Source organism: Oryza brachyantha, chromosome 10 (assembly GCF_000231095.2).
Source record: "Oryza brachyantha chromosome 10, ObraRS2, whole genome shotgun sequence".
NCBI lineage: Eukaryota > Viridiplantae > Streptophyta > Magnoliopsida > Poales > Poaceae > Oryza > Oryza brachyantha.
Genome location: NC_023172.2, coordinates 8,788,979 through 8,813,490, shown reverse-complemented (window position 1 = coordinate 8,813,490; position 24,512 = coordinate 8,788,979). Strand labels below are relative to the sequence as shown.

Genomic DNA, 24,512 nt, shown 5'->3' with positions numbered 1-24,512 from the left:
CACGACGGAGGAATGCGCGGCGCGGGGACGTTCACCGGCGACGACGAGGATGGCGACCGGTCGGCGACAGCGACGCGGAGGTGATGACGCGGCTGGACAGCGGCGAAGGCGTCCGACGGCGAAGTTGCGCGGCGGCGGCGAGAGGCAGCAGCGCGGCGGCGACACGAGCGACGGCGGAAAGTGGGCGACGGCGCGCGGCGGCTCGGGATTTATAGGGTGCGGCACCGGCTAGGGCGGGCGGAGGTTGGAGACCGAGTCGGCGACGACACGGTCTCGGCGGCGGCCGCTGCGGCGGCGGCGGACTCGGACTCGGCCGGCGCGGCGCGGGCGCGGGCGGGCGAAACGGTCACTGACAGGTGGGCCCCACCTGTCAGTGGCGCGTGAGAGAGGAGGGAGGCGGCGCGGACTCACGGCGCGGGCAAGCGGCGGCCCAGGCGGGGCGCGCGCGGGCGGAGGGGAGGGGGCCGGCTCGGCTGGGCCGGCCGAGGAGGAGGCTGCGGGCTGGCTCGGCTGGGCCGGCCCGGGAAGGAAAAGAAAAAGAAAAAGAAAAGGAAAAACAAAGAGGGAGGAAAATTGGACTTCGGCCCAATTTGAGAAGGAAGGGAAAAAGAAAGAAAAAAGGAGGGAAAAAGGAAAACCCCACTTTTACCGAGTTTTAAATTAATTTGTTTGGCCAAATTTTATACTTCTGCAATTTGAATTTAAATCCTGTTAGTCGATTTGCGAGCCTCAATTTAATTGAATTAATTCCTTTTAGAGGGATTCTTCCTGAGTTAATTAAGCCAATTGTTATTTACGAATTTCTTTTACGATTTAGGCTTAGGACGAAACTTCGGGTGTGACATCGCTCCCTCTCGCGCTCGCCTCTCAACACCACGCTTCCCGTCGATCGCCGCAGCCGAACGCCGCCCTCGTCACTCCTCCGCTTCGCCGTCATCGTCGCGCCGGTAAGCACCACCCCGCCTCATTCCTCTTTTCCCTCTCGATCGCCTCCACTCGAACCGGACGTTACCGACACCGCCACCACCATCCTCACGCCGCTGGCACCGTTCCACGCCGTCGCCGCCACCGTCGGCCACCGTCCCCATGCCACCGCCTCTCTCTCCCTCGACTATCGCCGCCACCCGATTCCACCTCTCACTGCTGCTCCGAGCCGCGCAACCCCGTCGCCACCTCCGCCTCCTCCACGCCGACTCGCCGCCGACGTTCTCGTCACCGTCGTCCTTTCCCCCCTCTTTCTTCCCCTCCGGGTACCACTGCCAAGCCGACGCCGCTGCTGCGCGCGTGCGTGCTCCGGTCGTCGTCACCGCCCCTCCACCCGTCACCACCTTCGCCTCACCGCCGCTGTTGCCTGCCGCGTCGTCGCTTCCCCGAGCTGGCCATCGACCGTCCCCCCATCGTCCGCCGTGCTTCGCCCCACGGTCGGTCGCGCCGTCTTCGCAGTCCGCTGCCGACCACCGACCACCGCTCTGCCGTCGCCACCACGCCGCCGCCCGTCGCCGCTCTGTTTCGGCCGGAGCTGAGCTCCCCCTTCCCTCTCTGTTTTGTTTCCCTAGGCAGCAGGCCCAGCCCATCAGCCCCTCCCCTCCTCTCTCTGACCCGTGGGGCCCTCGTGTCAGTCGCCCTCTCTCCTCTGTCATGTGGGGCCCACCTATCAGCTCCCCTTTTTCCTTTTTGTCTTTCTCTCCCCCATGGGCCCCACATGTCAGTGCATCCACCCCACCTTGGGTCACTGCCCGATGGGCCCATCCTGTCAGCACACCCTCTCTCCCCTGTGTTGATGTCATGCCTTCAATTAATTGTGCAACAATTCATTAAGGTTTTCTGTTTAGCTTAAAAACACAGATAATCTTCTAAAATTCATAACTAATGCATCCGGTCTCCGTTTAATTCCATTCAAATTTCATTAAATCCAGAAAAATGTCAAGAATCCACTAAAAATAGTTTCTTTCTCTGTTTCAGTAGTTTTATAGCCTGTTTTCACTTGTTTGCTCTGTTTATCGTAGGTTTTTCGCCCGTCGAAGCGCCGTTCGTTTTCGAAGTCGTCGCCGAAGTTTCTCGTGGGTCTAAGAAAGGCAAGTGGCACCCTTCTTTGACCATATTGGTCCCATGATTATAAAATCTCCGCTTTACATTCAAACATGCATTGTTTTAAGCTATTTATTTTATTTATCTATTGGGCTATTACCTTTATATCCGTTATTTCCCACTTATTATTATTGTCATCTTAGGGTCAACGAGTTCACCAATTCTTATTTAATTACTGTTAGACTTAATAGACCTTTAATGGTTGTGATCATTATTAATCACCTGATGTGGATTAAATATAACTAAAATATTGCTTATGGTAGGCTGTGGATGCATGATTTTGAGAGTCGCGCCCATGGCAATTAAGGACCGGTTCTTGGGAACCCCTGGAAATCTTACACGTACTAACCACATGTCGAAATGGGTAAGGTGGGATTTGAAGCATGGCTTCGAACTATTTGACGTACTAAGGCAAGGGTGAGCATGATGGAGTATGGACAGGAAATCGTGGTGTAACAAAAGTGTTAACACCAAAATTTGATAAATTTCTTTATTGGATTTGGATAGGGAAAGGTACAATCGCCGATAGACATTTTATCTGAAAGAGTTCGAACTCAACAGAGAATCATGAAGACCAAGGCTTGATGGCGTAATTTTATCTAGTAGTTAGAGTTAGTTAGGATTTTATCTCTAAGAGATTAGAGTCCGATTGGGACTTGTTTGTATTCTTTTATCTATTAGAAATCGTGTCGTGTTAGAGATAGAGTTTGTTATTTCTTGTTATCTATTAGGAGTCGTCTTCGACATGGACTAGCATCCACCCGAGGGTATAAATATGTATGTCCGGGGTCCTTGTAAATCATCTACATCAATCAATAGATCAATTACTCTCGGCGCATCGCCACCCTCCTAACTGAGGTTTTAACTCCGGCGGAACTTGGCACCTGACGTGGGGCTGCATCGTCTCGATCTCTGACAGAGAGGTAAGTCCTACGTTCCGCCGGGCCACGGTAATCGTTCGGCTAGATTAGAACTGTCTCGATTCGGTCTGATCTTCTAATCTAGTTGCATGATTGCTAGTTATCGTATCAGTTTCAACTTAGATCACTTTCGTGTTTTGAGTTGATCTAGTCGACCGCTTTGGGCGATCTATGTTTGTTTGATATTTGCTATTTGACATATTCGATCTAGTACTGTCTCGGTTAGGTCCGATCTAGTATTCATTGTTTTATCGGAGTACCAGCCGATAAGCTACCAGTCATCGGCTCATTGGCTCGATAGCAATCTGAATCTATTTAGTATCTATCCTGACATTGCTAGGTTTAATCTTGAACTGTCTCGGTTGGGTCCGATCTTCTATGATTATTCTTAGCAATCTGGGCTAGGTATTTTATACATCTTGGTTGTTTGTCCGCCGTCTATAGCCGATGATTTTTACCGATCTACATGCTTATCATATTACATCAATAAGTAGTTGATTGCTTTGCTGCATTATTTCTATACCAATCGGCTTTTTAGTTAGATCGGCAGTTATTTATGTTGCATCGGCTTATGAGAATTACATGCAAATTGGTTTTAGCCGATTGTAACATATGATTCATTGTCTATTCCAAGTAATTCGTCGGTTTATTTATTAGCCTTATCGATCTTCATGTTTCCTATAATCATATCGTGCTCGACTGCATATTGTCTTAGTTAAGTCTAATCTTTGTATGTCTAGTTCGACATGGTTATAGGGGCTTGTCCGATCGACTAAGATTAATAAGTGACTTGGCGGGTTATGTTGGTCTAATATTTATTTCAAGTCTATTTAGATTAAGTTTCTAGCCGATCCAAGCTTTTTACAGCTGATCGTTTATCCTATCGACTAACCATTGCAGCATCAACTTCTGATCGGCTGGATTATTAGTTACATATCGGCTCGATAGCCGATCGGCTTGTTTTACCGTTCATCTTGTTAGTTGCAGGATCAAACTGACTGGCACGCCCGCGTATCATTCTAAAAAATTAGGTCCTGCACTGGAGCTATCTAAGATTGACTTCCAGGGCTTCGTGTGTGACCGTTGTTACTATTTTCAGCGTCAACACATTTTTGGCACGCCAGGTGGGACCACGTGTTATTTTTACTCACAAACGATCGTTTGCCAAGAACTCAATCACGATGGAGGATTTGATGGAAGAACAAAGGGAGCTGGTGAAACAACATGTGACAGATTTTGAGAAGCGTTGCCTTCAATCTTTCATCATGATACCAAAAGGGCTAATTCAGAAGATTCAATTTCCCAAGCCGATGGTCAAGACACTTGAAGGTACTGTTGATGAATCGGTTTGTCGCGCCTTGTTCGATCAATCTGGAGTTTTGATGAGCACGTTGCGAGACTTGATCAAGACAATACTCAACGAATACACTGCTCAAGGAATTCAACTCGAGGGATAGTATCGGCCAGAGGAATCTCATCGGTATTGGCACAATGAAGACATTGCAAGGAAAGATGAGTTGGCTGCTAAAGTTCAAATTATAGCATGGAGCTCAAATTATAGCACAATGAAGACATTGCAATCTCATCGGTATAATTTGATTCATGAAGACATTGCAAGGAAAGATGAGTTCGAATTCGGAGGGCTACTAGAACTAATCAAAGACAAATTCAAGTTTTTTCTGCAGTAATCAGTAGATAATTTTCTGCAACCAAGAGCTCCATGGTTACTCATTTCTTTGCTGCATTCTTGCATTGATACTTTTTCATTCTTCAGAGAGCACATATGCATGAACCTATGTACCCTTGCATGTAGGAATAAATAAGCTTTCTGGGTTATGGAAGTAGTTAAAAGTTTTCTTAATTTCGAGAGAACACCACTGCTCAATTGGATTCATCCCACTGGTATGCTCAATTTGTATTTCTGTGTGGTTACAGCGCACGATGCATTGTTGCTGTGGTTGTTCTTCAGTCCTCGAGAAAGAAAAGACAGGTAAATTCTTTCCATCTAGCAACAAATCCAGTTATAGAAGATGGTCTGCAACCAAGTGTCCCTTTTTCTCAGTTTGGTTTTGTTACAAGATTACAATTGCACACAAATTCTACAGTGCTTGCATGGTTGCGTTAGTATTCATTCAATACTTCATAGAAAGCACATATGAATGAATCTGTTTAACTCTGTATCTAGAAATGGATCGACTACAGACTTCATGTTTATCCAGTAGTAACAAACATGATCAGATAAGCAATGCAGTAGGAATTTCCGCATACTGGGTCTGCATGCACAATCCAATACCAGTGACTATAATTTAGTAAGGGAAAAAACCAATCATAAAGGTGGAAATGATAAAATAATGATAATATCAGAAAATAAAGTGATCAAACAACTTATCAGATAAGGCCAATGTAGCAGAAAATAAAATGCCTTGTAGAACAACAATTTCCTTGAGTTCTAATGTTTCCATTAGCAAACTAAAGATTATATTGATTGCCTTAAGACAGTAACCAAAAAAGTTCAGGTTTGTCAAGAGTCATGATTTTATTGTTTTTGAAAGAGTTTGCACATGCAATTTAAACAATTCCAGACGTCACCATTTAGTATGCACTGTGATTTGAACAATTGAGCACCACGATATGCCTAGCAAAGCATGCCTCAGATAATTATTGTCATCATTGATTATCAAAATTAAGACAATTGTCATCATCGGCTGATATTACATTAAAACAAAGAGGTTCATCGGAAAAAAATGGTTATTGGCATAAAGGTGTAGAACTCAGCATTCATATGTAACAATTGGAAATAAAAACTGGCAATTGACAACTCGAAATTAAAATTAATGATAAATCGGAGCAGAGTCCTACTAAAAAAATATTCTCAGCAATCATCAATAAGGCTAATGAAACTGATGTTTGCCATAGGAAATGTGCAAAACAGGCCCAATTTTGACATTATCTAAAATATCATAGGAAAGCAGACACTAGAATGGCGTGTGCCATAACTATGGACTTTGCTATCAGCAACAAAATGTCAAGTGTGGAGGTGCAAAAATTCAAATTGTATCACATATAAAAATTGTGTATCTAGAGGAAACAAAACAAGCCTTGAGATATCACGAAGATAGGTCTAAAAATTAAAACCAATTTATTATCGAGAAATAAAGCTAAGCCACGTACACTAGATAAAACGAATAGGTCAAAATATAAAATGCCTCATATATGTGTATCTTTCTCACTGAACATATGAGCACAGGAACTGGCCCCGCTGTTCATATTAAATTATTGAAAGTAAGATAATATCATTGGCATAAATATGGCAAACCAGGGCTGCACAAGTTTAATTTCCAAAATTCCAAAGAAGAGCACTAGCCCACCCAACTGCGATAATATAACCTCATACAAAACGAAAAATACTCTAGCTGTCAAATAGAACGACAAAACGAAAGCAACACATGCAGACAGAGTGCATGTGGCAGAGAGATGTTGAGAACACAGCATAAAATTGTAATACAACCATGAGTGAAAACAAGCTGTAATACAACACACGGGAATCAGATTGCATAAAATTGCAAACTAACAAAAAGGCAAATGCTTGCCTCAAATTTTGCTTTTCAAAGTGTTGATGACAATTGATGCAGAACAAATTCACTTGTGAACCCAAGCCATTTGCTTGTTGGCGGCGAGACCACCGATCGAACACCTTCTGCGCAAACTGCATTCGTCCGGAACGGCAAATGACGGAAAACAGCAACAACGAGCAGAAAGACAACAGAACAGAAGAACGTTCAGAGTTTCAGAACTTTGCGAGAGAGAGAAGATATGTGGGGCGATTTTCTGGTTTTCTTCATTCAACTGAATTGAGAAACTTACAACTGGAAACGAAGCTACATCTACTTATACTCCATAACAGAAAATTAAAGAATCCAAGGCCTACAATCATGCCATCCCACGATCCGGAACTCACGCCAACCCTGACGTAGTCACCATCCCTGCTGCTCCCACATCTCTCGTGCATGCATAACAACCTTCAGCTCTAAGTGCTGAATTATTCATCGACCCGTTGCAACTGTCAACGTCTGGAACACCATGGGCCCATAGCTGCAATTACAGTCAACATTGCTCAAAGCCATTTTACATGTCAAATCATGTCAAAACTCCAAATCTTTATTGTCTCAGACATGTCATAGCATGTTCTCATAGAACCAAAACGTCATCAGATTCACATTGGAATCCACTAAGGACAATTCATCATAGAATGGTTATTGCGCTGTGAACAGGTGATAGGTACTACCTCCGTTTTATAATATAAGATGTTTAACTTTTTTACTTGTAACTTTTGACCATTTATAATTTAGTACAATTATAGAAAAAATGGCAAGTCATGTTTAAAGTTTATTTGATAATAAAGTAAGTCACAAGCAAAATAAATAGTATTTTCATAATTTTCTAAATAAGGCAAATGGTCAAACATTGCAAGCAAAAAGTCAAACATATTATATTATGAAACAAGGGAGTACAAATTTCTCTTTTTAGCAGAAAAGCAGAGCTCAGAAAACCAAATATATATTTATTCTAAAAATCAAGCAAAGGGAAATCAAGCAATTGGTATTTTCATAAAAACAGTTATGAGCAAGAATACATGATATCAGATCACAATAATCCATCAAAGTTACTTTCAAGAAATAACAGAAGTTGCAAAAATCACCGGTCTCCACCAGATAAAGAACTCGGATAGAGCCATAGAAAGTACAATATATGGTCATCATTGGCACTTCACTAGGGATTACATCATCAGATCAAAAGGAACAGTCATAATATCAACTTATGAGAAGCTTAAAAATGTTATAAATTAAAACTGTTTTATAGTAAAAATAAAGAACACTCCACTATTAAGTTCATCAAGAAGCTGGATTGTACACCCTGTAATGCTATAACTGGAACATGCAAGACATCAAGAACTCCAAATATGCATTTGATGCAAAAGCAGAAAGTCCAGACTTCAAAGATTAGCTATTGCAAGTTCCAGAGTACCATCGAAATTTATGTGATTACCTGTTTCTAGCGCCTCAGGCTACACAGGTGTCCTTGAGCTTTCTATAGAGGTCTCAAAAAGGTGATGAAATTTGATGAGCTCTGTACACAAACCATTCAAGAATACGGATCAGTGGTTTGTTAGTGTTTCAGATTTATCACAGGCGATTACATCGTACAAAAAGATGGAAGTCAATCCAAAAATTGAGACTAGCAAAGAAGCTTTCATCACTGGTCAATCCAAAAACAAACAAACAAAAGCTCAAATGTGACATAAAAGCTCATAGCACCATCGGAGCTAATTCAAAGCCTCAGATTCTATGGGTGTACTTCATTCAACTCAATAGAGTATCTGTACAACTCACTTTTCATCACTGGCCAATCCGAAGGACTTAGGGAAAAACAAACTACGGTTGAAAAAGCAGATTTTTATTCCTATGACTGACAGGAGCACACTTGGACCTAATGTTTCCTATGCTTCATTTCTTCATTGGCAGTCCACAAGACTAGTGCACCCTGTCTACACGAAGTAGTGCAAATGTGCATTTGATTTGGAGTGGAAGAATTAGGGGAAGTTCAGACTTGAAAGTATAGCAGGTTGATATACATTTTACATCATTGAATCATTTTTTCTTCAAACAATACAAAAGACACAAAGTACTGCAGTTGCTGCTGCAGAAAAAGGCAAACAAGAATGCCACTGCTATTTCTTGGGAGTGAGAAAACAGAAAGAAGTTGATAAAGCTAAGGGCCTCAGCTCTTGGGAAATATGGTTAGGAAATCCTCCCCACAGGTCTAGACCGTAGGAGAATGGTTCACATCACCGGCCCACAGAAGAAGCAATCAGGTAGATTAAATTCAGTTGTGCATCAATAAATCATTATCATTGCCAACTCTGCAATACAAAAGACAAGGTATTTGACTTACTTAACAGTTACCTGAATCATTTAACTCAGTGGCCAATCCAAAAATCTTTGGTACAAAACAAGCAAAAGCTACATAGACAGAATAGAAATTTCAATATAAGCAAGTCAGCAACATGCAGAAACAGAGGAAATGTTACGTCATTTTTGCTCAAAAGTCAAAACAGAAGAAATGCAATGCAGAAACTGATATGTAATGTCATTTATGCTTAAAAGTAATTATGGATTATGGATAGGTGAAATGTCTCAGATCTAATAATATATATTTCAATGTGCCTAAATGGAAATGCTCTGATTATGGTCAAGAAATATACTCAGGTCAAAATATCTGATTCATCACAGGCTACACTGATTTCCTTTGCATCATTGGCCGACCTGACAAAATAATTGAGGAATACAGATCAGAGATTTGTTAGTGTGTCAGGTTCACCACTGGCGATTTTCAGAGCTGTTCAATGTCTACAGAAAATATTCGCCCATGGCCTCAGAAAGAGAGTCAGTGCACCTCATTTTACTCGGAGTATCGGTACAAGGCCTCGGATTTCAAGGCCAATCCAAAAAATGTACAAAAGCTAAAAACAAAGATATTTCAAGGCCTCGGATTCTATGGTGTACTTCACTGGCCAAATCCAAAAGACTTTGGGGGCATAGCAAACCAAGGCTCATATTTCATCAGGTAAAAACAAATAGAAGACGTCATGAAAGCCTTAAAAACAAATTTAGGGCAAGAAAAGATGTTGTGTGCCTCATCCAGCTCCAATAAACGCAAGAGACGTCATGAACGCGATAATTCGACCAAGTCTTTGATTTATATCACTGGCGACACAAGATTCAATGGAGTTGCTGCGAACAAAAGAATCAAACTTGCAGCCCACTGAATTTGAATCGAACAACTGCAATCTCATGGGAGAGATAAGTCAGAAAGAAGGTTGATAATGAGGGGCCTCAGCTTGGGAAATATGCTTAGGAAAACCTCCCCATAGGTCAAAGACCGTAGGAGCATGTTTTGCATCATCGGCCCGACTAGCAGAACAACGCAGAGAAAACAGAGAAAAAGCAGACGGCGAAAAGAAGCAGAAAAGAAGCAGACGGCAGATTGTTTCGCTGCAGGGCCCGCAGACGGCGAAAAGAAGCAGACGACAGTTCCCGTAGACGGCGAAAAGAAGCAGAAAAAAACGCAACGGCGGCGGAGGAACTCCAGCCATGCATGCCGGAGAGCCAAAGCCCTCAACAATCTTGAGAAGTATCATCTCCAGCTCGAGGATCAAATGGTAAGATCAAGAGTAAGCAGCAGTATTATTGCAAACATCGTCGGAAACCATGAATCTGTAACCTCGATGAGCAGAACAGCATAGAGAAAACAGAGAAACAGCATCTCGCCTATGCCACAAAGGTTGGATGGATGGCCTCAGACCAGACTGGAAACTAAACAAAAGTCTAAAGCACAGGAAAGAAGAAGATTCGAAGGAAGTAAAGGCAACCTCCATGCATGGTGAGAGCATGGAACCTCGGCGAGTAGAACAGAGCAGAGAAACAGAGAAAGATCCTGCCAATATCATGAACATTGAAGTTAATAATCCGTATTTTGTTAATTGAGAGAGGTTTAAATCAGCCAAAAGAAGATAATTAATTCCTTAGAATTCATTGCAAATACACCTTAAATCGTTGGAGAACGAGAAGAAGGTTCATGACCTGAAATTCAATTCACAGAATACTTAGTTAGTTGGTGACAAAATACACCTCAATTCGAGAGGAACACAGGTGGCCATTGTTCGATCCAAAATTCAACCTAGTACGTTTTGAGCTCATCATCAGCGCAGCAAGCAAATTAAAGTTAATTAGCTAGAAAACAAATGAAGAAATTAAGCATGTAAAGGTTCACAAAAATTAACCTGAAAAATAAAAAAAATAGTAGTTACATAAAATAACGAAAAAAAAATAGTTACAAAGAGATTTACTCACATCCTTCCTTTGGACCTCAAGGAACTAGTACCGCGAGGTACTAAAATCTTCGCTCGTGCTATCCACCTCAACCTATTACATTGTAAGCTCATCATCGGTGCTGCAAATTAAGTAGAGCGATCAAAGAATCTGCAACCTCGGCACAGACAACAGCACAAGAAATCGGAAGCACATATATTTTGTTTGCATAAAAGGCCGGATTGCTACTGAAAGTTAATTGGGATAGGTTTAAAATCAGCCAAAAGGTACCTGAATGTCTTCAACGTAAATAAATCAGCAAGAAGATAATAATTAATTCCTTCAGAACCATTGCAAATACATCTCAAATAGTTGGAGAACAAGATGGTCATCGTTCGAACCACAGAGGAGGAACTCTGGCCATGCATGTCGGCGAGCCGACGCCCTCAGAATATCCAAATAAGTATCATCTCCTGCTCGAGGATCAAATGGTTTCGCATCATCGGACTTCAATTCTTGCATGTTAAGATCAAAAGGAGCAAGATACAATCAAGACAAACTGAGTTTTGTTAGAAAGATGCTAATTAACTAGAGCGGAACCACATCGCCTCAAATCGAGAGGAACACTTGGTTGGTCATCGTTCGAACCACAGAGGCTCAGATCGATCAGAATTCAACCTAGTACATTGTAAACTCATCATCGGTGCTGCAAATTAACTAGAGCGATCAAATCAAGAGAATCTACAACCTCGGCACAGACAACAGCACAAGAAATCGGATGCATATATATTTTGTTTGCATAAAAGGCCGGATTGCTACTGAAAGTTAATAGAGATAGGTTTAAAATCAGCCAAAAGGTCCATCAATGTCTTCAACGTAAGGAAATTAGCACGCCACAGCAAGAAGAAGAATAATTAATTCCTTCGAATCCTTTGCAAATACACCTCAAATGGCTGGAGAACAAGATGGTCATCGTTCGAACTTCGAACCAGAATTCAACCTAGTACGTTTTAAACTCATCATCAGCGCAGCAAGCAAATTAAAGTTAATTAGCCAGAAAACAAATCAAGAAATTAAGCATGCAAAGGTTCACAAAACATAACCAGCAAAATAAAAAAATTAGTTACAAAAGCGACCAAGAATGGACAGGTGGATGTGGCCAATCACTCCGCCCACATTCTCTTCTGCAGACCCGGAGTTGCCGCAGATGAAATAAAGAAGCTGAACGAGATGCAACTGCGGCAGAGGAACTTCGGCCATGCATGCCGGCGAACCGACGCCCTCAGAACAATCTATTAAGTATCATCTCCAACTCGGGATCAAATGGTTTCTCATCATCAGGCTTCAATTCTTGCATGTTACAAAACATCATTGGTATCAAAAGGAGCAAGATACAATCAGGAAAACTGATTTTTGTTATAAAGATTTTAATTAACCACAGCGCCTCAAAACAGAATTAAAAGGGGAAAGAATCGAAAAACAGATTCAAAGACAACCAATATAAAAGCGTGTAAATTAAGCCTATATATTCTGGACATCAAGCGCCAAGAGAGAAATCAAAATTAATGTGCCTCAGTTTTCAGCTCCAATTTAGTACTGCAAGATCGTAGCGAGGGTCCTGAGGGGACCCTTGAATTGACAGTAAATTTATAATCACCAGCACACGCACACAACAAGAGCAAACGAAGAACACGATGATCAGATGGCTTCTGCGAAGAAGATCAACTTAACCAAGAAAAGGTAGAAGCAAAAGATCCACATAATTAACAGCTGCGTTCCCCTTCCAATAAAATAAATAGAAATAAATTTAATTTTCACGGGGTAACACATATTAGCCGAAGAAATTTAAGAAGAGGAAAAAAAAAGATCACGAAGAAGACGAGACAGAGAGCAGACAGGCCAAAGCAGCACAGCAGTGACACGTGGACGCGGCGGATTGCTCCGCGCGAACAGCCAACGGCCCGGATGGTTTCGTCGCCCGCAAGGCACGCACGTTGGAGGGACAAGCTCTGCTGCTGCAGACGCTGCAGGTGAAAAAGACGACGGAAAAGCAAAACTCGAGCCGCGAACGGCGGCTCGCCGGCGCCGTTGAGCGAACGGACAAGGAAGAAACCAAATCAAAATGGAAAACGTAGTCCATGAGCAGTGTGCACAACTGATCTCGTCAAGTATTCATCTCGCTAGTTATATATATGAACGATCGTCTTCACTCAGATCTTGCGCCCACCTCAAGGGGTCATCACCGAAGATCTAAGCGAAAAACAGATGGAGCAAATTAAAGAAGGAAAACTGCAAGACGAAGAAAAAAGTTCAGATCAAACGGAAAAAATTGCAGTTCCACGAAGAATACGCAAAACGCATGGTGCCTCGACAAGGTCTCGAGAGCGCACAGATCGATATCTGATCTCGCCTCGTCTCATCGATCGGCAAAGCCAGCAACAAGAGCAATCCAACAACACACCAATCCCACACCAAAATCAAAGAACAAAAGGAAAACAAAGATTCAGAGAGCGCAAACGATTTCGTACAACTTAACCACACGCATTAAACGCGATCACAAACAAGAGGGAGATTGGATTAGAGAACAGTAGGGCGATGCTAGTACTACTAGTGGAGGTGAGGGTGGCCTTGCAAAGAAGAAGAAAGGAAGAAAGCAAAAGCGAGCGAGCGAGAGAATAGTGAGGGGCAGAGGAGCGAGCGGTGGGAGGCGTATTAATAAGCGGCGCGGACGGCTTCGATCGATGCGGTCCTGCCTCCTTTTGGGAACGGACGGCTCTGATCGATCGTCTTCACGAGCTCGGCGTTGCAGGGGCTGGCTACGACTCGCGAAAAGAAAAAAGAAAAGGAAAATACGAGGAAACGGAGCCGCGACGAAACCCAAACACCCGGAAAGAAAAGCCTCTGCGTCCCATGGAGATGCATGGGCTTTCTTTCTCGCTGTTGGGCCGGCCCATGTATGCCATTATGTGCGAGAGTAATGCTTTCGAATTGATAATCCTCTACATGTTTATATTACTGGATGACCCATATTTTTTTTCCTCACTTGGACCGGACACCCATAAGATTAATTATCTCTTCCTGGACCAAAAAGCTGGCTGGTGATTTGTGAATAGCACTAGAAATTAATTTATGTATTACACCATGTGTTCTGCCATGCGTGGCCACCTCGAGAAAAAAAAAAAGCTGTCTTCCTCGACCATCTGCACCGGCAGGAACGAGGAACACCAACTTCATCATCTAGAGATGGTCGTGGGTCGACCCACTTTAGGATCGACGCTAATTCAACTAAATAAACTAAATTTTATTTTATGGTGAAACTTAGTTTATTAACCCTAAATTACCCACGGGTCGACCCATGCTCATTCCTGCCTTCATCTTCACCCGGAACACCCATGCTCATCCCTGCCTTCATCTTCACCCGGAACTCGTCCAGCCTCCAGCTCGACGGCGCCGCGGCCGAACCGTGCGAACAGGTCGAAGCCGGTTGGATAGCTCCATGCTGTTTTGCAACTGGCCGAGGACCACCCTACTGTTTTCGTGCGAACGCTCGCTAAGTTTGAGTACGAATATGTCCCTCGATTCATCCAAATTGGAATTGGAACACAAAAGGTACAGAATCATATATTCTTTCCCCCAAAAAAAAAAACACGGTCGAAAACTATGTGAATGCACGAAACAGAACATTGATGAATACATATCCAATTCCAATACAACTGATTACTGCCATATTAATGATCACATTTTTACAGATTTACAAGATGCACGGAGGAAAATATACATCATTCATGTGGTCTTCAGTCTTCTCATAGAATGATGACAGCTGATGCCCTCACAGTCACTTAATTACAACAATACACAAGTCTTTGGTGATCACAAACAGTACAAAGACCATGATTTTTCATGATTTGACCATGGTTTTTCAGCACAATCCTTTAGTTTCTCGCATGAAAATTGTGAGCCAGGTTATCTTTTCATCTTTGTTTCTGTGTTACATGAAAAAAAAGGTAGTAGACAAGGTGCCGAAAGGACAAACCTAGTTCCAATAAAACTTCATATACAGGAAAAGTATGAACAAATAATTGATCTCTAAAACAAATGTAACGTATTTGATATTTACATAAAGAACTACGAAAATATCTGTTGGATGACTGCCTCTGCGTTCCCACCATATTGCATGAGAAGTTGAATGGCGTCGGCCCTCGGCATGGCAAGAAATTCCTAAAAGAATAGGTAGAACAGTGAAAAAAATGTAAAAACGATTTGATTAATTCCTTGTCAAGTTTATATGTGCATGTCATTGATGTCATGCCGAACATGGGAATTAACGCAAAAACATATTCTGACAATGCCTATAAATATGTTCTACTCAATATATTTAGTTTTAGATCATCATGATACGAACAAAAAGTCCCTAGCTAGCTTCTATTATTATTATTATTACAGGATTAACCCTAAATAAAGACTTGTAATGAGGCCAAATGAAGCACCAAGCTACAACTTCAGTATTTTTTGTAGGTCAAAATTCAGGTTGCGAATTGAGATATATATGAATGGTGTAAAATCTTCTTTTGTCTACTTTACAAGAACTTTTCATCGCCAACCACAAATCCACAAGTTGGGTGAAATGGGAAATAGTGTAATGTGGCAGAAGGCTGAGGAATATTTTAGTAAGTATTTATACCAAAAATTATCCTGACTAAGATTTATATATATGGACTATGATTTGTGTCAAACAAGCAAATGCACCCAAAAGAAAATGTTACTTACCATAACCTTGATTATGGCGTTTTCATCACAGGCAACTTCTGAAGACACCTGAGGGCTACTACCTTCATCTGGCACCTTGCCACTAGAGCATGTTGTGATTTGAGAAGATCCATTAGCACATTCATCTGTAAGGACCTTGGACATAATGTGGCTCCCCACAGATGGATCAACCTCTTTAAGAGAATCAATCTTCAAAAAGTGCTCAAAACGGTCCTTGCACATCTGAAGCTTAAACCATTCACCGTGTGTATGAAGTGTTGTTCTGACTATCTTCATTAGCTGAGGTTCTTCAATACCAAGCCTCCTGCTCATTGCAATCTTCAAAAAAGACTTGTAATAAGCCCACAATATCATTCTGCTTCACCCTACTAGTTGGTGGTTGAATTCCTACTTAATTGTCTATTCACTTTGTGCCATAGCAACTTGCACGTATGGCAACTTGCAATGTAGACATTGAATTATGTGGAATTAAGCACAATTTGCATTAAAAAAGATCTGGAGTTCTGGATGATGCTAGCAATCTACTATACTGATAATTTCAAAAAACTCAAGGAAGAAGGAACATAATTGATAGGGCCAACAAGATCAAAAGCACTGGAACCATCAACTTTACATGACAAGGGGAATCACATAGCACCCAATGAGCCAAGTTTACACGGGTAGTAAATAGTAGCACTTTCACATCAAGAATACTTGATTGTTTGTGTTAAAAGAGATTACAGTCTCAAACTCCAAATAAAACTAACCAAAACAAGGGAAAGACAAAGAAGTTCTCAGCCAGGTACAAAATACAGACTAATAGGGTGAAAAAGAATACAGAGAGAACGGATGGGGCATTGCCACAAAGGCGGGTTTCAAAGGTGGTCCATGATTTCATGGAATGAAAAACATAGATAGGTAACTGCTACATTAGCGAGTAGCTAGATAAAAGTAAATAAATAAACCTCAAGATAAAATAAAAAAAAACCTTCAGACAAAATAAATAAACATCAGGCCTTGTTTCATATGATTGGCCTTTACTGTTATTGCTACTCCACAAAAGGAAGGTATTATATATTTCATGCATTTCCACAAAATAGTAAACAAGTTGTAGTCTACTACCATGAGTATTCAATATAAATTCATTAAATGGCAGAGTGCAGACCAATTCCACTTGCTAACAGTTCACAAAACCCAAACATTAACCATACCTGAAGAGAATTTGCAAGAACAGGCAATGACAATGACTTTGTGAGTACATCTTCACAGGGTTGAATTAGTGTTACTAAAGTTTCCTTCAAAGGTTTTAGCAAAGTTTGGTTACTGGCAGCAAGAGGCCCGAGATGAGTGGAAGCAACCTTGAGAGCGGCTACATGATCCCCAGAAGCTACTAGCTTAAGAAATTCAACCTGAAATGTAAACATTTGTATGTAAGATATCAAAGGAATTGCTTCTTACCTATCAGATTTGCATACATCATTCTAGTTCTGATCATATCAAGGTTTCCTATCCTTTCTTTCCTGGTCCTGAGTCAAAGTCCATACTGGCCTCACCTGTTTCAGCTGAAATAGAAGAATGGGGTTTTGCAAGAAGAAATCGGGATCCATGTTGTTTATCTCTTCAACTACTTTTGAAGCCATTCCTTTGCGTGTGAGATCCCTCATCTCTAAAACAACTTCATATTTCTGATCTTGATTGTTTCTAGCATCAGACAAACCAGAATCTGCCATCATGTCCTATAATAGGTATAACCATCAGTGAACTTGTTTTCAGAACAATCTAGATTCAGGCTCAGAATAATGAGTAGAAAATAAATCTTACCATTTTAACTACCATATCATCTTCGTCCATGTCAGGAGCAGAATATACGTGTTTATTTGCATCCAATGGGGTCACACAAGCATAATCTAGATCATCTACCCGTCCTCTCCATCTCTTCCGCCTTCGTTGCCCTGATGTACTACTTCTAACCCTACGTAATCTCCTGGACCAGGAATCATGATTGGCCATATCACTGGTGCTACAATCTCCATTCTGATTGGTAGTCATTTCAAATTCAGTCCGTGTTTCTGTATTGGATTCTTGTTTATCTATGGAGTTGACATCATTTTTTTGGTTATTGCTTTCCCATCCTACAGAATATGCAAAAGTGAACAGTTTGCACTAGTGCTACATAAAACCAAAAAGGTACTTCCAAGAGTTAACTGAACATAAAACACTACAGAAAATTGCTTCTATAAATCAGTCAAAATTGTCAATTAGGCATTGTCATTACCAGGAAGGGCATTTGAACCACCTTCAACTATTCCCCTATATATACAGTATTCATGTACAAGTTTATCCAAGAGTGGCAGATCCAGCTTCATTCGGCACAATTCATTCTGGCATTATTACAGAGAGTTAACTTACACAGCATTGGATATCAGTGAAGATAAATGGTAGCAATCGTTGAAACATAGGTGCTTTTATCTTTTTAAAAAAGCAAGAACATACAAAATAGAAAAGTAGGTTCAGTCAGTTGCATCAAATAACAAGCCACAAAATGCAGATCACTCTTCATATATTGCACTTCTTGAAATAATCAACGATAGTATGATGCAACATCCAGGACGATAAAATCCATATGAAACTATTTATTGTGCCACAGCATTAGAAAAATATCAACTCCCCAACCCCCATTTCATTATAACGGTCTTGCGCAAACCATGCAAGCATTTGTGATGCACGGTTGTTACTCAGGAACTCAGGGAAAACAGTGGTGCACTTTACACACAGATGTCTACAGTAGACACAAGCACAAGGAGCTAAATTAGAAGTATTAATAATGTTAATATAATCATACCAGATAATATTAAAGAATCCAACTAATATATAGTATCAGCAGGTAGAATTCTCAGAACTCTATTGCACATTTGACGTTATCAAACAGAGCAACGAATCCACAGTATGGCTATGGATAGCATCAGCATGCAGGATGCAATAGGAAGGCACAACTTATACCAAAGTGAGATTATAGATTGGGATGAAGAAATTTAGGGAGAGAGAATAGGTTAACTAATTTCCATTGATTGCTAGATACATGCTACTCATGGTAATAATAATATTAACAATGTATTTAATTACTACAAAACTACAAAGATAACAATAAAACTTCCATATGACAGCCGAATAACACCATACATAAATTTGAAATTTGAAATATAACCTGAAATGCTTGAAATATATCTCCTTTCGCAAACTTCAAGCTTTCAACAGCACCTTGCCTTGTCAATTCCACAGCATGTGCTAGGGCTTGCACATCTACCTAATATTCAAATATTAAAAGCTTGTACATGGATCATAGTATTCTTAAATCATTACGATAAGTGCTTGCCTCATCAAATGGTGCTGCTTCTAGTGAGCATTCCTGAGGAACTGCAGGTAGATCACAGTCATCAAACAGCAGCCGCTCAGTCAGATCAGATATGGGCGAAGAAATTCCTTGGCGCGAGCAAAGCTGTTTGTGGATGCTTTTCAAAACATTGTAAGATTGTCAGAATACTGTAGGGGAAGCAGCCTAATCAACTATATTAAAAAGGTCAAATGGTATAGCAAATAAGGTACCTTATCAAGTACCGTAATGTCATTGACAGAATAGGATCATAAGCTTGTAAATGAGCTCTTAATATGGATGATAGCAATCCGGCAAGTTCAAACCGCTTCTTTATAGACCACTGTAGAGAAGAACATTTTAACCAGATGAAATGTGTTGTATCTTTCAATTAAAATAAGTGTTATATCTGAGATAACAACCGCTTTCCTACAGCACACTAAAAAAATGCTCAAGAATGTAAATCACCAAACTCTAATTTTAAACATAGTTCAAAGAAGCAGTGGAGATAGTATATTTAATAAAATGAGTTGGTAAAATGGTAAAGCAACCAACATGATGCTATGGCTCTGGAAACATGAAATAATAATAATAATAATATTATTATTATTATTATTACATTCTTCCTTTCATCTTGAATCTATTAATGTCAAAAGGACTTGTAAGTTGCTATGTTAAGAAGTTTATATGCCAAAATAGAAATACTAAGAATAAATTTAAAAGTTCACATTCTTCTGTTAAAAAGCTTGCAAGCATAACATGGACACATGATCGTGCATACCTCATTTGCTACAGGGGATGATTGATCATCTTTGTCATATATCAATACCAGCAGTATATGTTTGAACTCCTCATAAGCTTCCTTCAGAACATACCAACATGTCAAATTGCCAACATTCGGTAAAAAAAATCCAAACAAACAGAAAGACAGTACCCCTTCCAGCCATAAATATTTGACGTTTAGGACAAGATTCAGTCAAAATTTTAAAACTTTGATCATCAATTTTGTATTAGAAGAAGTTTATAAAACCAATAAGTTTATGATATTACGATAGGACTTATCAAGGCAAATTTATGCATACCATTTTTTAGATTAAGCATTGGAGAAATTAATGATAGTTAAGAATATCAAAAGTTGACCAAATTTGTTCTAAATACCAAATATTTATGACCAGAGAGAGTACTATGATCATGCATGAAAATTAGAACATATGTGCAAATTTAGATGTCATAAAATAGTTTGAAAAGGCTTCAAGCTATGAATTGTTCACATGTTATGCATATCCTTATGTACCATTAGTTTGCATCAACAAGTGTTTTTCTATAGTGGAACACGTCCCATAATAACATGCAAGGTGTTCAATTTAGATCGATGCTACATTATTTTTAAGATGAAGGCAAGATTAATGCATAATATTGTTCCACTAAAAAATAAAAATGTAACAGGAAAGAAATGCTACATAGAGTGATAAACTGATGCTTGACCACATACAGTTTACACCAGATGGATGCTATATTTTTTTTAAGATAAGTACGAGGTAAGTACATACTACCACTCTGCTAGAAAATAAAGATGTAACTGGAAGAATAATGCTACAGAGTGAAAGAATTTTGTTATCAACATCTATAACTTAGGATTTTCCCTTTCCTATAAAGATACTAGGCTTTTCCTGTCAAGAAAAGAACCCTCTGAAAGATGCAACAAAGTTCATGGGCAGACCTTCAAGTATGCCATTTCAATATGTTATAGCCACTATACTTCCAAGTTATTATATCATGAGAGGCTCAAATGCTTATGCAAGGACATGTGAGATTTTCCGCAGGGTTCTTAACTTGATGGGAAAAACAAACTTATTGTGTAGACAGATATAACGTATTTGAGGCATCAAGTACAATACATGTTAGGTGACTGAAATACAGGGCAATTCGAATAGCTTAGCAGGAGGCCATCCATTTTAGTATCTTCACAGACAGTGAATGAAAAGCTCAACCTGGATATCTCAATATATTGGGTCTTCAATAAGGAAGAAAATTAACCCTGCCAAACATGATGACCAATCGACCATATAGCTTTATGCTGAATGGGGGTCAGAATCAAAATGTAAAATGTTCGGCTAAACCTGGTATTTTGGTACTTCGCATTTTGATTTCACAGATACAAACTTTGTAGATTTTGAATAACAACTATTCAAATTACAAGTACATGTAGTATACTAAATTTTTCAAATTGTCTTCATACAATATTGGTTCAGGCGTTCAGCTATGAGAATATATTTTAGAAGAAATCAATAGCCAAGGTTTAATCTCCATACTTTTTGACAATAAAATAAGCCTTCTAGAAAGCAAGAGGCGGTATTTATGTCCGACCCATATAATATATTTGAAGTTTTCTATCCCTAGGGTGGAATAGGAAAGAAACAGGAAGTTACAATAATGAACTTCAGAGTCACATCAAGTAGGACCATAGCATGGTACAGAACAGTAAGTCTATAACAATCAAACAATGAGTCCACTGAATTGTTTATCCGCATTCTCATTTAGCAAGTAGTATGGCCTTTGTACTTCTTGTAAAAGTAAGTATAAGGGAACTTAAGGGAAGTGACAGGAGCTCTTCCTGCCTTCTGATATTATTGCAATACATTATTTCATGGAAATAAAAAAAATGCATAGCTGTTTACAATGGAAGAATGTCAAGTGAATATTTCAGCAGGTAGGTACACAGCACGGTACCACCGTGATTCTTTTAGCATTAAGGCGAGGCAAGGTGACACAGCACCGCTCAAATTGCCTAGGTGTTCAAGGCGATAGTCAAGGTGACACCTTACACAAGGGTGCAAGAGGAAGAATAGGGATCTAAGAGTTAGAGCGAAGGGGAGGGGTGAGGAAGAACAGGGGGGAGGGGAGAGGAAGAGCAAAGGATTGGAGAAGAGCTAGAGTAGAGATCCAAGAGACAGCAGAGAGAGGGAGAGGAAGAACATGAAGGGGAGAGGAAGAGCAGAGAGTATTGGAGAGGCTGAGCGACAGCGATGCTTTGCCTTGCATGGAGGCTTTGCCTAGGTGAAACTTTTAAAACCATAGGTAGCACTATAGTTATTTCACACAAAAAAAGAAGATTCAGTGTTACTCAAGACACATCTTCAATCACCCTTAAAAGAAAGGGTACTTCCAACAGGCAGTGATCACCAACATTATCATGGAAAAAGTCAAAATAACCTTTTGTGATAGAGATATGTAATATGAGAAAACCATTTTGTTGTGTTCCTTACATGTCACAAATGGCGCCATATGTGGTGTTTAAATCTTCTGAGTAATCTCCATCACCAATATTAAGGTAGAACAGTTTCCCTTTAGTTTTCTAAACAGGCAAAACATATGTTTTCCTATAAGTCACTTGGTAAAGGTTAGCATTGGGTGGCCACCTAGATGATTTTGTCCAGTGGGCATACATCAGGACCTGGGTGGCCTAGGAGAACACTGGGCTCAACAACAAATGCCAGTAAAGCAGTAACTACTGGTTGAGTGGCCTGATATAGTGATTATCTCAACATTTTTATAGGGTTTTTGGTCACACTCAACTATGAAGCTTTGTTTGAATCCACGTTGGATTGCATATGAAATAAATGAAATCATTAATGCCTTATGCTACAGGCACCTTATCAAGTAATTGACCTTTCACAGCTGACCTTGTTTGTTCCTTTGAGAGAAAAAAAAAAAACTGTTTGTGATTGATTTAGAATTTTTTTCCACATATCAAAAATATATATCAGGTGTAAATATTGTATATACCTTCAGTTAAAACCTATATGGGGCAATCTTTAAGACGCAAACAGTAATAGTGTTATGTAGTTAAGGCATCTGTATCAGAAAAAAACGATAAGGGTATGTTTGGTGTTTAGCCAGATATGTTTGTTGTTTTTCCATAAGGAGCAATAGAAAGCTGGGAACTAGCCCGTGGAAGCTATGTTTTCCTTGTATTTGCCCGATCATTTAATTATTTCACTTGTAACCGCAAGTTTCTGGTAGTTGTTTGGTTTTGACACTAGCAGAATTACAAAATCAAGCATGATTGGTGATAGAGCTAACTTTACAATAATATTGTAACAATAAGCTCAGTACACATCCATCATACTACTGGCTAAAGTTAGAATCCTACTTGAAAACACACATACAGTATTTCACCTTATGTTAAATAACGGAAACTAACTATCCTGTTCACTCGATCCACCGCATATTGTGTCAAGCAGACTATAAGATGGCATGCTCCAAGCCACTGGTGGGGGTATCCCGGCACAAAATTCACGATCACGTTCCATTTACATCAGTTTCAAACGAGAGGAGGAGAATATTGAGCCGAAGCCGCACTCACCGGATAGGCGTCCAGCGCACAGGGCGCAAGCACCGTGCGGAGGCAGTCCAGCGCCGCCTCCCTGTCTGCCTCCGTCCCCCTCCTCACAAGCTCCACGAATCTCTGCATCGACGAAGAACAAATTCATATCTAGTTAGGAAGACGAAAGCCGCGCAGGGGGAGCACTGGAGGAAATCCCGAGGAGGAGAAGGAGAAGGAGAAGGAGGAGGAGGAAGGCACGGGCGCGGGGGCGGGCGCACCTGCTTGTGGAGGTGGAAGAGGAGGCGGTGGTCGAGGAGCGCACCGGGGGCGTACGCCCGGAGGAGCGCGAGCGCGGCGTCGACGTCCCCCTCCTCGAGCGCGCTGCGGGCTCGGCGGATGAGGATGCGTGAGCGGTAGGACGAGGACGAGCAGGGCGCCGAGGAGGAGGTGGCGGTCGTGGTGGAGGACGAGGATGGGGAGGAGGGCGGCGACGGGGAGGAGGCCCGCGGGAAGAGGAGGAGGCGGTCGGATCTGGCGTAGTTGAGCACGAGGGCGTCGAGCGCGTCCCAGTTCACCGGCGGCGGCGGCGGTGGCGGCGGCGTGTCCATCGCGGTGGGCGGTGGCGTTGGGGGGAGCAGGTGGGGGGAGATGATGAATCGAGGAGGAAGTCGGTGGGGAAGGTTGGGGTGGACAGCGCGTGTACGTGTAGCGAAAATCGAGGTGCCGTGCGATAAGTTGATACGCTTCTGGAAATATGAGCAGTAGCACTACATTTACGGTAGAGATATGATTAAGAGGAAAGTGCATCAGTGGTGGGCACGTGTTATTTAGTTCTCTTAACTCTCAAAATGTATTTTTTAGGTCTTTAGTTTAGGGTGTCATATAAGTCTAAATGGGCTCCGACTCACTCTATCCGCTGACATGGCATGCCACGATGACGTCTACGTGTTAGTGGGGCTGTGTGGGTCCCATATGTCAGTAGAGGAATCGAGAAGGGAGAGACAAGAATAAGGAGGGGAGAGATACTGACATGTGAGACCCACATGGCACCACCAACACGTAGACGCCACCGTGACATGGCATGTCAGCGGATGGAGCGGGTCGAAGCCCGTTTGAACCTATATGACACACCAGACAAATTCAGGGATCCAAAAATGCAATTTTAAGAGTTCAGAGACCTAAATGACATATAC

At 41.2% G+C, this 24,512-nt stretch overlaps 1 protein-coding gene and 5 non-coding genes across 6 annotated transcripts; all 6 read right to left on the bottom strand.

Annotated features, from left to right (window-relative positions):
- Positions 1 to 7,168: 7,168 nt before the first annotated feature.
- On the bottom strand, positions 7,169 to 7,262 carry LOC121055625. Its single transcript, XR_005812659.1, has one exon. It is a non-coding gene; the product is annotated as a small nucleolar RNA Z165 (small nucleolar RNA).
- A 1,077-nt stretch (positions 7,263 to 8,339) lies between these two features.
- LOC121055638 lies at positions 8,340 to 8,414 on the bottom strand. The gene has a single exon (XR_005812672.1). It is a non-coding gene; the product is annotated as a small nucleolar RNA Z163/Z177 family (small nucleolar RNA).
- A 367-nt stretch (positions 8,415 to 8,781) lies between these two features.
- Positions 8,782 to 8,863, bottom strand: LOC121055621. The gene has a single exon (XR_005812655.1). It is a non-coding gene; the product is annotated as a small nucleolar RNA Z168/Z174 (small nucleolar RNA).
- Positions 8,864 to 9,896: 1,033 nt separating this feature from the next.
- On the bottom strand, positions 9,897 to 9,977 carry LOC121055624. The gene has a single exon (XR_005812658.1). It is a non-coding gene; the product is annotated as a small nucleolar RNA Z168/Z174 (small nucleolar RNA).
- Positions 9,978 to 11,477: 1,500 nt separating this feature from the next.
- LOC121055630 lies at positions 11,478 to 11,586 on the bottom strand. Its single transcript, XR_005812664.1, has one exon. It is a non-coding gene; the product is annotated as a small nucleolar RNA Z173 (small nucleolar RNA).
- Positions 11,587 to 14,807: 3,221 nt separating this feature from the next.
- On the bottom strand, positions 14,808 to 23,972 carry LOC102722149. The gene is made up of 12 exons (XM_006662248.3): positions 23,598 to 23,972; positions 23,359 to 23,460; positions 19,774 to 19,854; positions 19,226 to 19,335; positions 18,996 to 19,131; positions 18,828 to 18,926; positions 17,898 to 18,003; positions 17,444 to 17,754; positions 17,176 to 17,358; positions 16,834 to 17,031; positions 15,644 to 15,961; positions 14,808 to 15,094 (listed from the first exon to the last, which is right to left on the bottom strand). The coding sequence occupies exons 1-12, from the start codon at positions 23,925 to 23,927 to the stop codon at positions 15,002 to 15,004; spliced, it is 2,067 nt and encodes a 688-aa protein (XP_006662311.3). The 5' UTR covers positions 23,928 to 23,972; the 3' UTR covers positions 14,808 to 15,001.
- Positions 23,973 to 24,512: the final 540 nt, after the last annotated feature.